At 38.0% G+C, this 14,751-nt stretch overlaps 1 protein-coding gene across 2 annotated transcripts in view; it reads right to left on the bottom strand.

Moving 5' to 3' along the window:
- LOC136867426 (uncharacterized) overlaps window positions 1–14,751 on the bottom strand; it is a 168,686-nt gene that overhangs the window by 33,568 nt on the left and 120,367 nt on the right. For both annotated transcript variants that reach the window (XM_067144627.2, XM_067144628.2), the window contains exons 7-8: window positions 11,096–11,179; window positions 6,870–6,948 (exon numbers count right to left, since the gene is read on the bottom strand). In XM_067144627.2, coding sequence (XP_067000728.2) covers window positions 6,870–6,948; window positions 11,096–11,179 — 163 coding nt within the window. The remainder of the gene's footprint in view (window positions 1–6,869; window positions 6,949–11,095; window positions 11,180–14,751) is intronic.

Genomic DNA, 14,751 nt, shown 5'->3' with positions numbered 1-14,751 from the left:
ATTGTATTAATTATTGATGTAGGTAGTCTTCACCCCTGTCATCAAATTCCTCTATAATGGGCGCCTCTAACTTGGGATCACTCTTTTCTTCACATCCAACGGGTCCTGTTTCTTCTTTGGGATCTCCTTCATTGACTGGCGCAGCATCACTGATCCTACCATCAATTTCTATCCGTGGAGAATGAATCCCATGAATCCTGCAATCCCCTCCATCAATTAGCTGCAATTCTACAGACCCCCAGGTATGCATTGTATGTAAGCTTTGGGAAGGCATTCTTTCTGAATATATTAGACATGTTTGTGAAATTAATAACTGGTTCGATAGAAGGCAATTCGGTTTTAGGAAAGGTTATTCCACTGAAGCTCAACTTGTAGGATTCCAGCAAGATATAGCAGATATCTTGGATTCTGGAGGTCAAATGGACTGTATTGCGATTGACCTGTCTAAAGCATTTGATAGGGTGGATCATGGGAGACTACTGGCAAAAATGAGTGCAATTGGACTAGACAAAAGAGTGACTGAATGGGTTGCTATATTTCTAGAAAATAGATCTCAGAGAATTAGAGTAATAATTAAGAGGGGAATTCCTCAAGGCAGTATTATCGGACCTTTACGTTTTCTTATATATATAAATGATATGAGTAAAGGAGTGGAATCGGATGTAAGGCTTTTTGCGGATGATGTTATTCTCTATAGAGTGATAAATAAGTTGCAGGATTGTGAGCAACTGCAACGTGACCTCGAAAATGTTGTGAGATGGACAGCAGGCAATGGTATGTTGATAAACGGGGTTAAAAGTCAGGTTGTGAGTTTCACAAATAGGAAAAGTCCTCTCAGTTTTAATTACTGCATTGATAAGGTGAAAGTTCCTTTTGGGGATCATTGTAAGTATCTAGGTGTTAATATAAGGAAAGATCTTCATTGGGGTAATCACATAAATATGATTGTAAATAAAGGGTACAGATCTCTGCACATGGTTATGAGGGTGTTTAGGGGTTGTAGTAAGGATGTAAAGGAGAGTGCATATAAGTCTCTGGTAAGACCCCAACTAGAGTATGGTTCCAGTGTATGGGACCCTCACCAGGATTACCTGATTCAAGAACTGGAAAAAATCCAAAGAAAAGCAGCTCGATTTGTTCTGGGTGATTTCCGACAAAAGAGTAGCGTTACAAAAATGTTGCAAAGTTTGGGTTGGGAAGAACTGAGAGAAAGAAGAAGAGCTGCTCGACTAAGTGGTATGTTCCGAGCTGTCAGCGAAGAGATGGCGTGGAATGACATTAGTAGACGAATAAGTTTGAATGGCGTTTATAAAAGTAGGAAAGATCACAATATGAAGATAAAGTTGGAATTCAAGAGGACAAACTGGGGCAAATATTCATTTATAGGAAGGGGAGTTAGGGATTGGAATAACTTACCAAGGGAGACGTTCAATAAATTTCCAATTTCTTTGAAATCATTTAGGAAAAGGCTAGGAAAGCAACAGATAGGGAATCTGCCACCTGGGCGACTGCCCTAAATGCAGATCAGTATTGATTGATTGATACATTGGATACTCCTGTCAGGAATAACACCTTGTACCTTTAATTGAGCTACTGGTATCATAAGTACATCATATTCTGACTTTGTAGTGTCAAACATTTTATCTGGAATGAGAAATGCTTATGCGCCTGAATAAATTAATGAAGAAACTTGGATATGTCCAATGTCAATAGAAACGACTCACAAGATTTGCTGTATCTTTGAGCTACCTGATGTCGCATCTTCATGAAGCAGGTCGTAATCATCAATGTGCCAGGAGTTAATATTGGCCACACAGCATGACTCACGTTTCTCATTTTCAGGCAATCTCTTTGTTAAAAATTTTAAGTTTTTTTAAAAACTGCAACCATTGACTTAGGGTGTTGTCCAGTGTTCAAGTGTCTTCTATTGTACTCTTGGTATGCCAAAGACGTTGCACCTGCTTGATTGCTGTCCTGGTCCTGTTTCTAGAAGTATTTTTGCGTTTCTCTCCATCTCTAGTCAAGCGCTGCTCGGTGAGAATCTTTACTTTCTTCCGTTTACTCTTTCTGAGTTCTCCAGAATGATCTGTAGTTGTAAGGTCTTTCCCCACGATATGGTCTCACACCCTTTGTATTTTATGAGTTCAGCTCTTGCAGTTTCTCTCTCTTCCTCTCGTGTATCTTGGCGACTTTGGTTCTGATCTTCATCTGCAGGTTCTGGTACTGAAAACTGAATCGAATGTGCAGTCACATCCTTAGATTTATTAAGTTTATTTTCAGTCTGCTTGTGAGCTGTATCTAGTCTGCGTAATATGCTGTCCAATTGTTCCAGACTTTGCACATTAGCTTCAAGGATTTCTTGTACATATGAAGGATATTGCAAAATAATGACCAGAGTTAATTCCTTTTCTGGTAATGGAGGGTCAACAAATTGCATCTTCTTGAGCTGATAAAAAAACCAGAGTACCGAGAAGAATTTACAGAGGTATTGTACCTTTTTGAGTACAACTGCAGCTTTATCAAGTGCCGAGTCCCAGTGTTCCAAAGAAGCTTGAGTAAAGGTTCTTTAAAGTCATCATATGTTTTCATGGTAAATTTGAAAGCGGACAACCACACCATTGCTCTGCCTTCCAGCAATTTGGAGGCTGCTCTCAGCCGTTGGTCTTCCCCGTTCTCATTCAAGTATTCTTCTTTGTTGAGAAGAAAATCTTTAGCTGTGTATTCTTCTTTACTGGAAAACTTAGTTGGTTTCTCATCTGGTACCCAGATAACAGTGGTAATGGGGTTTTCTCCTATAATACCGAATGAGTTTGAAAACAACCTCAACATTTCTTACCTTTCCAAATTTATTACTTTGTCATTTAAGGTTTCTATTTGGCTTCTCATTTTGATCTGAATGTTGTCAACAGTGCCTTCAATTTCTTCCCTAGGTCTTTAATATTATTACACAACCTAGTAACCTGAGTATGAGTACCTTCTACTTGTGTAGAGAAGCATGTGTCAAAGTTCTTATGCTCAGATTTTAACAAGCTGACTTCATTATGTATTTTAGAAAGATCATTCTTAAAAGAGTCGCTAAGGTTTTCTTGAATTGACATAATCCTTGCCTTTATGACTGACAATTGTGCATGGGATCCTTGAAATTAAGTTCTGAGACTTTCAAGTTCTTTAGTTAGCCATTGTGAAGTGGGAAGAATTTTTTGTAGGTCTTCCCTCACAACTTCTATGACCTGTGTTTTAAGGGAATCTTTCATAGCTTCCACACTCTGTGTTAACTGAGCGTTGATTCTGGTGAGTTTATTATCCATTCTAAGATCTGTGTCTTTAAATCTTTTCTGAATACGACCGTTAGCTTGACTGAGTCATAAGTCTAAGTTTGCACTTGACTCGACAAACTTAGCTTCCGATTTATAAATTTCATTAGCTTAGCTTCAACACTTTTATTGATCTGAGTAACTGATTCTGTTAACCTGTTCTCAAAATTTGCAAAATTATTGTTGGTTTCAGTGAGCCTACATTCAAGACTTTTAGTAGATTTGTTGAGTCTAGTAAAATTATTATTAGATTCTATTAACCCACGTTCTAAGATCGAACTGATTTCAGTGAGCTACGTTCAAGGTTTTAAGTAGATTCAGTAAGTCCAGCAAAATTATTATTATTATTATTAGATCCTATTAATCTACGTTCAAGGTTTGCATGTGTTTCAGTGAGCCCAGTCTCTAAATTAGACTTTCATTTAGATTAAGCTGAAGGGCTTCTATTGCTAATATATTTATGTTGGCTAAATACACAAATCTCCACAAAATATAAATGAGACTGAAAATATCTGTTCATGAAAGTCCAAATGTCTTTAGGTCCTATTAGAATGCAGTATTGCAAACTTTAAAATTTGTTGATTGAAAGTTTTCTACACCACTCATCTTCCAAGTGAAATACAAAAATGTTTTATGACACTTTGAAATTATTGACACCACGTCCAGATTTACTTGCTAACTAAGCTCCTAAATATTAAATCGGCTGCCACATCCAGGGTGCCAAGTTCAATTCAAATTATGTGGTCCCACAAACATCATAATTAAATCACGTTGTAAAAATCCTGCATTATCTGTTCCTTGAAGAAACGATTTCCCAGATCAATCGTCCAGAAATTTCAGTGTATTGCCGAACAGGTTTTTGGCACTCAGGGCACTTGGGCTTTCAGGCAGGAATCAAAACTGCCTCCTCTTAACACAAATCTAATATTTTAACCCTTTCGCACTCAGTGTGTCGATCTATCGGCGCGAGAAGTTATTGCGACAAAGCTCACGGCGCCGATGGCATCGGCTCAGTCCTATTTAGGGATTTTGGTCATTTGTGTGGCTGTTAAATGGGAACAGTTCATCGTGACATTAACTTAAAGTATTGAATTTGCATTTCACTCCACAGATATATCCACCAGCCCTAGAAAATATTATTATTTTCGACAAATGAAATCTGTTGACCGTGAATGTTTATGTTGTGGTTATTCTAAGTTGTTATTGCGTGGATCTGTTTTAGCTGGCTTATGAATACAACAATTTGATCTTGCTATCGGTTTAGTTTAGAGTTAATTTCGTTTCTTTGGTATATCGTGTGTTCGCTGTACTTCGCGAACTATAATTTTACACCTTCTCATTACTCCGTTGTTGCACGTGCTTGCATCATCTTTTTATTGTAATGGCTAGGCCATATTCAAGGTCGAATGAGGCCGATGTCCTTGAATTTCAGATGATTTAGACAGTAATAATGACCTTTTTTTTTGCCTAAAGTGATTCCCGCTACAAGCTCACCGTGCATCGGACCGCGAGGACCTGACATCGATGATAGTTATGTGTACAGTGAATAACTTTGTGCCATGCTTCATGAGTGAACTGCAGCACACACATCATACTGATATCAAATTATTCAGAATTAAATATTCTTTCTTTCAGGTGTAAGAGTAAAGAAGGAAGACTCAATAATGTCTGATCTTTCTGTGATTTATTTTTTAAAATTTATTTTCAAAGTTCAATAATTTTTTTTGGCTTTACCAATAATAATACGTCCAAGGTATATGAATTTTTGAAATGCTCATAGTTTCCTGTATTAGTGTGATTTATTTTATTTTAATATGTGTTAAACTATTTACGTGTTGATTTTAAGTAATTTGGTTGGAAAATCACAGAAATTAGTTTGATCTTCTATGAGCAAACCCCTGCATATAGTCTGAGTACGAGAGGATTAATATTATAGTATATGATTATGTTATCGAGACCAGAACAGATGATGCACCTTTCATACAAAAAGCCATGGGAGGTCTTGGGATTGCCTATTACTGTTTTGGTCCTAACATAAGACTGGGAATTTTACGTTTTCGTGTTAAAATGTCAAAAACTGCAGTCATTTTATTTGTGCACGTTACATTTAAATGTTTTGTATAATTTCCAATTCGTACTTACATGTGCAGCGAACACACCTTCCAGCTGAGCTCAAGGTCATGAATAACCGTAATTTTTTATGTTTTTTAATAATATTTTTTCTCTTTCCAATTTGATTGGATTAGTGACCGGCAGAATTTAATACAATGCGCATTCAAGAACTTTTGAGAATCGATACTTATATTCTAAACCATGTTCTCGAGTTCAACATAACCTTTAAAAGTTAATGTAGGCCTGACTAGCAGTACCGCTCGTGGTACAAGATTTCCAGAAAATGACTATGAACAGTATAGCAGAAACCAAATTACATTGGAAGATTAAGAAAAGAAGGTATTCTGCCATCGTGTTGGGCGCTTTTCTATTTAATGTGCTTTATTATATTAGATGAGAGAATTAAAAACTACTTGTGGACGATTGTCGTTTGGCCTGGCTTTATTAGGTTTTTCAAAGATTTTGGCTAATCAAAGTTGCTGAACTGAAAGAAGTTTTCACCAGAAACTGACGAAATTTTCCCTGTAAAATTGAATATAAAGTATTGAGATTTTGAACTCGCGTACGAGTAATTAATGTTTGATGCCGGTTGCGTGGTATAACTTGCTTGTCTCTCATCTGGAGGACCCGGGTTTGATTCCCAGCCAGGTCCACCATTTTTACCTGGATATAAGGGCTGGTTCCAGGTCCACTCAGCCTACGAGATTACCTTTAATCGACGAGCTATCTAATGGTGAGATGGCGACCCTGGTCTAGAGAGGCAGGAATAACGGCCAAGAGGATTCGACACACTGACCATGCGTCACCTCGTAATCTGCAGGCCTTCGCGCTGAGCAGCGGTTGCTTGGCAGGCAAAGGCCCATTGGGGCTGTAGTTTGATTTGGTTCAGGAATGTTTGTAAGATTATAATTATACATATTTCATTTTTGTGATGTTCAGCCAAATTGTTAATGGTTTTCATTCATTCCTGGATTTTCTGTTTTCCCCTGTTGTATGTTTTATTTTCATGGTCCCTCCAAAAACAGAGAATCGAGGTTCCACTGTAGTATGCAATTTACAGTTTTCAGACTGGAAAAACCAAATTAGGGTAAAATAAACTTTCAGGTATTCTCATTATCACAAGACTGTAATATCAAGTTATTCTTTGAAATCATTTAGGAGAAGACTAGACAAACAATTGAAAGGGAATATGTCACCTGGGCAACAACCCTCAATGCAGATCAATACTGATTGATTGAAAGCATTCCTAAATAAGGAACGTTACATCCTGGGCCATTCCCCTTCAACTACACAAGTATGAAGAAACTCATTTCTGGAACTGGAAGCTCATTACTTCCTAAATTTAAGGCTAAATAAAAAAAAATAAAAAAAAAATAAAAAAATAAAAAAAAACCCTTAACAGCTGTTGATTGTAAGAGTTTAAATTATTATATATACATATACCTTTTGTTGCCTTGTTTGGTCTAGGAGGTTTTTGAGAGACTGAATTAGCTTCTGGTTGTTGTTCAGAAACAGCATCAGGCTAAAAGAAAGAGAAATATCATAATTATAATCTATTTAAAAATGTTAAATGAGAGTCCGTCTCTAAACCTAAGGAAAAAGGTACAAAGGCCATTCAAAGTTGGTTCTGGTATTTTAGGTTTATTGTACAACTTAAACCATCATAGTAATCTTCTAACTGTATCTCATTAAACTACCACTGCAGTCTAGCGTTTAGCACTGAAGCATTTTGCTCATTAGGTGCAGTCACACTATCACTGAGGATTAAAAATTCTGGTGTGAAAATCAAAACAGCACAACTGAGAATAATAATAACAATAATAATGTTATTGGTTTTTATGTCCCACTAACTACTTTTAAGGTGCTGCCAAACTTTAGTCAAGCAGGAGTTCTTTTATATGCCAGTAAATCTACCAACACGAGTCTGATGTATTTGGGTACCTTCAAATACCACTGGACTGAGCCAGGATTGAACCTGCCAAGTTGAGGTCAGAAGGCCAGAACCTCAACTGTCTGAGCCACTCAGCCCGGCTCAACCGAGAAGAGAAATGGTTCCAAATTCCACTTGAACTCCAGGCAAAAGCTATGATATTTAACATACAGATCACAGCCACTTCCATCCCCATTCATGCATACATCTATAATAACCCATTAGAAGCCTTTTTTACATAATCCCATTTTGGCAGCTAAATGTGATGCCTTGGCCTGAATCATTGTTCGAAGCCCGAGCTTGTTTAAACCATTTCACCAGATCATCACCTGAAGCTGGAAACTGGCCTTTATGAACACGTTTCATTTGGCTGCTTCCTCCTGCCAGACAAGCATCCTCAATCTTCTTTCGATTTCTTATACAATTGTGTTCAAAGATGTCATATGAGGGCTAGGGAGTCTTTCATTTTCATGCCCTTCGTGGCCCTTGTCTTCCTTTGGCCGATATCTTCATTTTTTGAAGTGTCGGATCCCTTCCTTTTTTCCCCTCTGATTAGTGTTATATAGAGGATGGTTGGCTAGTTGTACTTCCTCTTAAAACAATAATCACCACCACCACCACCATCATATGAATGTCCAACATCCAGGCAATTTGCACACGTTTCGTCTGTAGATTAGCATCCACTTTCTCAATAAACTTTAATTTTTCATCATTTGTAAACTGTCTTGTTTTCTTCTTCTCCATAACTGAATGTCCCACACACCACGAGGCCTATGTGCAAGTACAATAAGCAGAATTTATGTACTTTGTTAAACAATTCACTTATAAATATAAAATTAAGCACCAACACGTCAGACGAAGTACTATTTCGCGATGCAAACAACAGCAAAGACTGGCTTGGGATTAATGCTCTGTGTAGCCAAGGTACACTAGAATACTATCCCTTTGAGCTGTACGCCGACATGCTAGCGCGCTATGTAGTCCGGGTAGCCTGGAACCGTGAAATTAAGTTCTCTACCAAATCCTTACCCAGGCCAGCTGTAACTGGCGTATCATGCACACAATGTGGCCGGAATGTTAATTTAACTTCCTTATGGTGAGAGTTATGAACATACTAAAGAGTGACACGAATGTGCTATCCAGGTTTCTTTAGCATGTATTTAATAGGACATAGACTAGGACTTAGGAATAATGATGTAATAACCAGGAAAACCTGCTAGAGAGTGAAGTCTTAACCAGTTTCAACTGTATTTTACTAGGGTCTGAAAAATAAAACAAACTGAAACATTTTTTGAATAATAATTGCCTAGATATGTACAAAAATGTTACAATCTTCAGATAATATGTGAAATATGTAATATTACTATGAATATGTAAAAATATGTAAACTGAAACCCAAGTACAGCCATATCAGAACTGTAACTCTGATATTTTTCATTTTCAGTTGTCTACAAGTAAAGGTGTAGAATATGTAATTACATTAGAATCCGGGCACTAATAAATGATAGCTTAACAAACAAATTAAGATTGCAATCAAGTTCAAGTATCTTCGGGAGATTATAACCTAGAACTCAAACAAGAGAGCATCAATAGAAAGCAGAACAACTAAATTGAAACAAGCATAACTAATCAACTGACCAACTGAAGAAATCTCTCTTGGTAAACGTCAAATTCAAACATAACTAATCCACTCTTAAAATGGAAGCAAGCTACGCTAGTAATACACTATTCAAGCTGAACACCACATCAACAACAGATATACTATAGAAGGCAGACAGATCACCAGAACAATCATCAACAAAAAACACCAATCAGATGGACAATGGCAATTGTTGCCTAACGAAGGGGCATACCGGCAAAGTAAGTAAAAAAATAGACACAATGCGAAAAAGGAAAGTTGCCATGTTTCTGCCACTTCTTCTTCTTCTTCTTCTATACGCCTCCCTTTGGTCCTTCTACCTTCCAGTTTCCCTTCAAACAGGATTGTGCACCAGTTAGAATGACAAAGCAAGAGACAAACAAAGCTATTTCTTCTTTTGCTCAAGGTTTCAATGAAGGTACGCATCTCATTTGCTTTTCAGAATGTTCTCATTTGTTACTCTATCAGACCAAGATATTCAACACCACATCTGAAAGGCCTTGAGTTTCATCACTTCCATTTTCCGAGTCATAGCTTACAACACTCCATTCAAAACTTTTCACGAAGAGTTTTCGTGCCTCCATCCAGATGATCTTAGATGTTAAGAGACTTCTTTTTTGAGAATGCTCCCTTCACCTGCAGTCCGGGCGTTTACTTCTCTCGTACATTTTCCGTCAGATGTTATCAGAGTTCCTAGATATTTGAATTCCATTACTTGATCAAGTTTTTCTCCATCCATTAGCACACTAGCAATTTGGTAATTATCCCTTGTACAGGGCATTATCTTGATCTTCTTTTAGTTTATTTCAATGCCGCACCTATCTTTTAGCAATTCGTTCATGTGATTTAGTGCCTTTTCCATATCTTTTTTCATTTTCAGTTATCAGTGCTCTATCATCTGGAAATTGTATGGTACTGTACATTTTGCCATTAATATGTATGCTATGGTTGTTGGTAGCTAACATTTCCTTTATGGCTTCTTCTATATAGATGTTAAATAAATGGCGATAAACCACATCCTTGTCTTAAGCCCTTTCCAATTTTCTGGCACACATCACCAGAAAAATGGAGTGAAGAATCACATTGTACCATGTGGCAGTCAGATAGGATAGTTCAGGTGTGGTAAATATAATGAAAATGATACTTTCCTACTGTACAACACCCACAGTGAAATTTAGTGAAGGTGGGGTAAGAATATGAACGTATTTTTCATGGAATGAACTAGGTCATCTTGTAATACTACAGAGCAAATAAAGATGGAAGGATGGCTGTAAGGACATTTTGACCAGCTATGGGAAAAGACCAGTTCGGAGATGATCAATGTGTTTCAGCATGATGTTTTTCCTGCCATAAAGTGGGGCTTGTCCACGAGTAGTTTGTAGACAATAAGGATCCAGAAATGGACAGGCCAGTCTACAACCCCAACCTCAATCCTATTAAACACCTGTGGAATGATCTAGAACATGAACTACTCTCCAGACCCCACTGACTATATCGCTAACTATGCTAGCTACAGCGCTGCAGGAAGAATGGCATGCCATTCCACCGAGATGTTCAGACGCCAGGAAGACCTTCTGCCCTAGAGAATTCAAAGTGTAATAAAAAACCAAGGGTGGACTCATCCTGTATTATTATCATCCAATAATGGATAGCATATCTGAGAAACAGTTTTGAGAAAATGTTTGGATACTTTTGAAAGATAGTGATTTGATTTTAACAATAGCCTAAACAATGTTCATGAAGAAAGTCTGGCCTTTAATTGAACAGCCTTCAAATATTATTATTTATTATTAATATAACTTCCCCCAGAGGAGGCTGCCACAAGGATACTGACTGCAAATTATTATGTCTTCCAAGTCATTGGTGAATTTGCTAGAATGTGTCAGATAGAAAAGACAGCAAAGAACACAAGACTCAGAAATACATTCGGAAATATAGCATGACGTACAGCTCGTCAAATGCTATATAAATGATTGCGGAGAATAGTTACTGACCCGCGTATTGCAGCGACAGCAATGTCATGAAGTTGTGTCTACACATGACTTAGAAAATTGAGTGAAATTAGAATTCCTTTATAATGTGTTATAAAGTCCTACTTACCAAGTCTATGACTAATTTTGGAGATTCCCAACCACTAGGTTCTTCTTCATCTATGTCTCGAATGTCTGGGGGTTCAACCTTTATCTGGAACAATGAAATATAAAACCTCTGATTCCAACTATTACAGATATTCACCGCACAATTGAAAATGAGATAATGTGAAGATTTCATACTTGTTTTATTCATTACATGATAGCCAGTTCATATTCTTACTGAGAGATTGCTGCATCTCACCTGATTTTTATATACAGATGGTTATCAAAATAATGGAAACACCAAAACGAACAGTCCACATGGGTTTTCCAACCTCCTTGAAGAATGGGGAATGCTAATTAGGGTGTGCTCCAGATGCGGTAAGGCTATGCTTAGGGATTCTCCCAACCCGTCCCCTCTGTAACTATTTTTGAGGTAATTGAGGTAACATGCTTATTCCACCTGTAGACATTCATCGCTAATGTAGATTCTGTCGTAATCTGCCTACTTGCTTATGACATGGAATTTACTGATACGACTAAAAGCAAGCCTTGTGCTTTATATAATGGATACTCTTACAGAAAGCTACAGGAAAGTCAAGGATGTTTGGTAACATGAACAATCTATCATCAGTGCATAACTGATGACGCAAATTTGGATGTACAGAAAGTTATATTTTGAATGAAGAAGCACGCCCATGAGGACAACAGTGTGACAGTTCTTCAGGTATTTGATAAAGAATTTCATCCTTTACTAAACAGAGACAAGGATGTCACATTTCTATGATTTAAAGACTTTGCTGTATTCACTGCTAAGAACAAGAAGAAACCTACAATGCTGACAATCAAAAGGCAGGTCTGTTGACTTACGATAAGCTAAACAATGAGCAACGGCAACTTGCAGACAAAATTTTGGCGAATTTGCGATGTGGCAAAGGACAATCCTACTTCAATGGTAGGCCAGGAGGAGCTGGGGAAAAAATGTTTCTGTACCACATCCTGCATGCAGAAGGTAAGGTTGTTTTGTGTGTCACTTGGACAAGTATTGCTGCAAGTTTGTTAGGTCATTCACTATTCAAATTGCTGATGCCAATCATGGATACAGTGGAACCTCGATTCTCCGTTTTTGGAGGGACCACGGAAAAAAAAAACGTACAACACGGGAAAATGGAAAATCCGGGAACGAATGAACCATCAACAATTTACTAAACATCAGAAAAATGGAATATGTATACTTATAATCTTACAAACGTCCCTAAATCAAACCAAACTACAGCCCCAATGGGCCTTCCGCCTACCAAGCGACCACCCTCGGTCCGAAGGCCTGCAGATTACGAGGTGACGCATGATCAGTGTGACGAATCCTCTCGGCCGTTATTCCTGGCTCTCTAGACCGGGGTCGCCATGTAGAATGACTGAACCTGGAACCAGCCTTCATATCCAGGTAAAAATGCCTGACCTGGCCAATAATCGAAACCGGGCCCTCCGGGTAAGAGGCAGGCAAGTTACCCGCAGGGCTGGCTTCAAACGTTAATTACCGGTACGCGACTTAAAAATCTCGAAACTTTACATTAAGTTTTAACAGGGAAACTTCGTCAGTTTCCTCTGAAAACTTCGTCAAATTCCTTTGAAAACTTCTTTCAGTTCAACAACTTTGATCAGCCAAACTATTCGAAAAATTGAATACCCGTAACGCCAAACCAAACAACAATCGACCACAAGTAGTTTTTCATTCTATAATCTAATAAAATAAAGCACATTAGATACAAAAGTGTCCAACATGATGGCAAAATCCTTCTTTTTAAAAAATCTTCCATTGTAATTTGGTCACCGGTATACTGTTCCTAGTCAGTTTATGGAAATCCTGTACCCGTAAATTAGGCCTACATCGACTTTTAAAGGTTATGTTGAACTAGAGAAAATGGTTTCGAAAGTATCAATCCTCAAGTTCTAGAATGCATTATATTTAGTTCTGTCCGTCACTAATCACAATCAAACTGGAAAGAAAAAAAATATCATTAACACTTCCGAAATTACCTACGATTATTCGCGACCTTGAGCTCAGCTGGAAAGCGCGCTCGCTGTACAAGTCGGTACGGTACGAGTGCAAAATGATATAAAGTTTTAAAATGTAACGTGCGCAAGTAAAATGACTGCGGTTTTTATAACATTTTAACACAAAAACGTGAAATTCCCAGTCTTATAATATTAGGGCGAAAACAGTAATAGAAAATCCCAAAACCTCCCCATGGCTTTATGTATGTAAGGTGCAACACCTGTTCTGGTCTCGATAATATAATCGCATACGATAATATTAAATTTGTGTTACTTAAGAAGAAGCAGTTTCGATTCCTGCCTGAAAGCCCAGTGACTATACAGTTCCCTGAGGGAAATGCCGAAAACCTGTTCGGCGATACACTCGAAAAAAGTAAAAAAAATAAACCTCTTACACTGGGCATAATGTAGATGTTTTGCAAGTACGAATATCTGGCGAAACTCATTGCGTCTTCAAATAAAGATGTCGAAATGGGCTCTGTCTCCTTCCAATTGTGGGCACTCTCTGCTTTATGATTTCCGAGGATTCTCTAAACAATACTACCCGAATGCGATGCTAAGGTGATCCCATATGCAAGTTCACTGCCGATCGCTTTTCCAGTACAGTACTTCCTCAAATTACCGCAGTGACGGGACGTCAATACCAAGATCCGTAAGTACGCCGTAGCCGTCTTTTCGTAAGATAAGTTTCTTGAAAAACGCGTGATCGAGGATTTAGCGTTGATGGGACTGAAATTTCTGGATGGTTGATCCGGGAAATTGTTTCTTTGAGGAACGGATAATGAGGGATTTTTACAACGTGATTTAATTAGGATGCTCGCGGGACCACGTAATTTGAACGAATAATACGGGAAAACGTAGTTTCCGGGAACGTATAATCGGGGTTCTACTGTACATCAGTATCAAGCATTTGAAGTTATTCCAAGTGGACGTCATCTGCCAAACTTTGTGGGCCGATGACCTTAGATGCTAGGCCCCTTTAAACGATAAGCATGATCATCATCATTGCTAAACTTCTTTAATTGGGATGAAGTCTCTATAGTCCCTAAAGACGCCTTGAACACGATTGAAAGAAATCTGCAACAGCACACCTCCCTATTGAGTAAATGTTCCGACCTCATATGGACAGGTCCCTGAAAACACTTGGTGCTAGGAACCACATGCTGGTTCATACACATAGAAAAATGAAATGTATTTAATAATACATATACTAGTTTTATTACACTATATACACATCATGATACATTTGTTCAACCTGTCGCTCAAGCGATGGTTTAGATATTTAAAGAACTTGTCTGCACAGCACATTCACCATAGTCCGGCAGCCATGCTGCTTTCTAGGCAACTCACTCGCTCACCCAACTGAATGCGAAGGTGCCCGACCACTCCTGATATAATCAATGCCAGGTAGTGGCGCAGCGCCAATGCAGTGGCACTCTGATCAATCACAAACGTACCGCCACACCTAAATGTATCACATTTAACAATTACAAGAACTGTTGAATTTAAATTGAACACACAGTCATTATCAAGTTCTTTCACCATCAATACATATACCAATTAAGAGACACGCACAACTTCAACCAATATAACTTAGCAAAAACGTACACAGATGATCAAATAATAAAA

The sequence above is a fragment of the Anabrus simplex genome, chromosome 3, assembly GCF_040414725.1.
Source record: "Anabrus simplex isolate iqAnaSimp1 chromosome 3, ASM4041472v1, whole genome shotgun sequence".
Taxonomy (NCBI): domain Eukaryota; kingdom Metazoa; phylum Arthropoda; class Insecta; order Orthoptera; family Tettigoniidae; genus Anabrus; species Anabrus simplex.
This window is presented reverse-complemented; position numbering and strand designations above follow the sequence as displayed.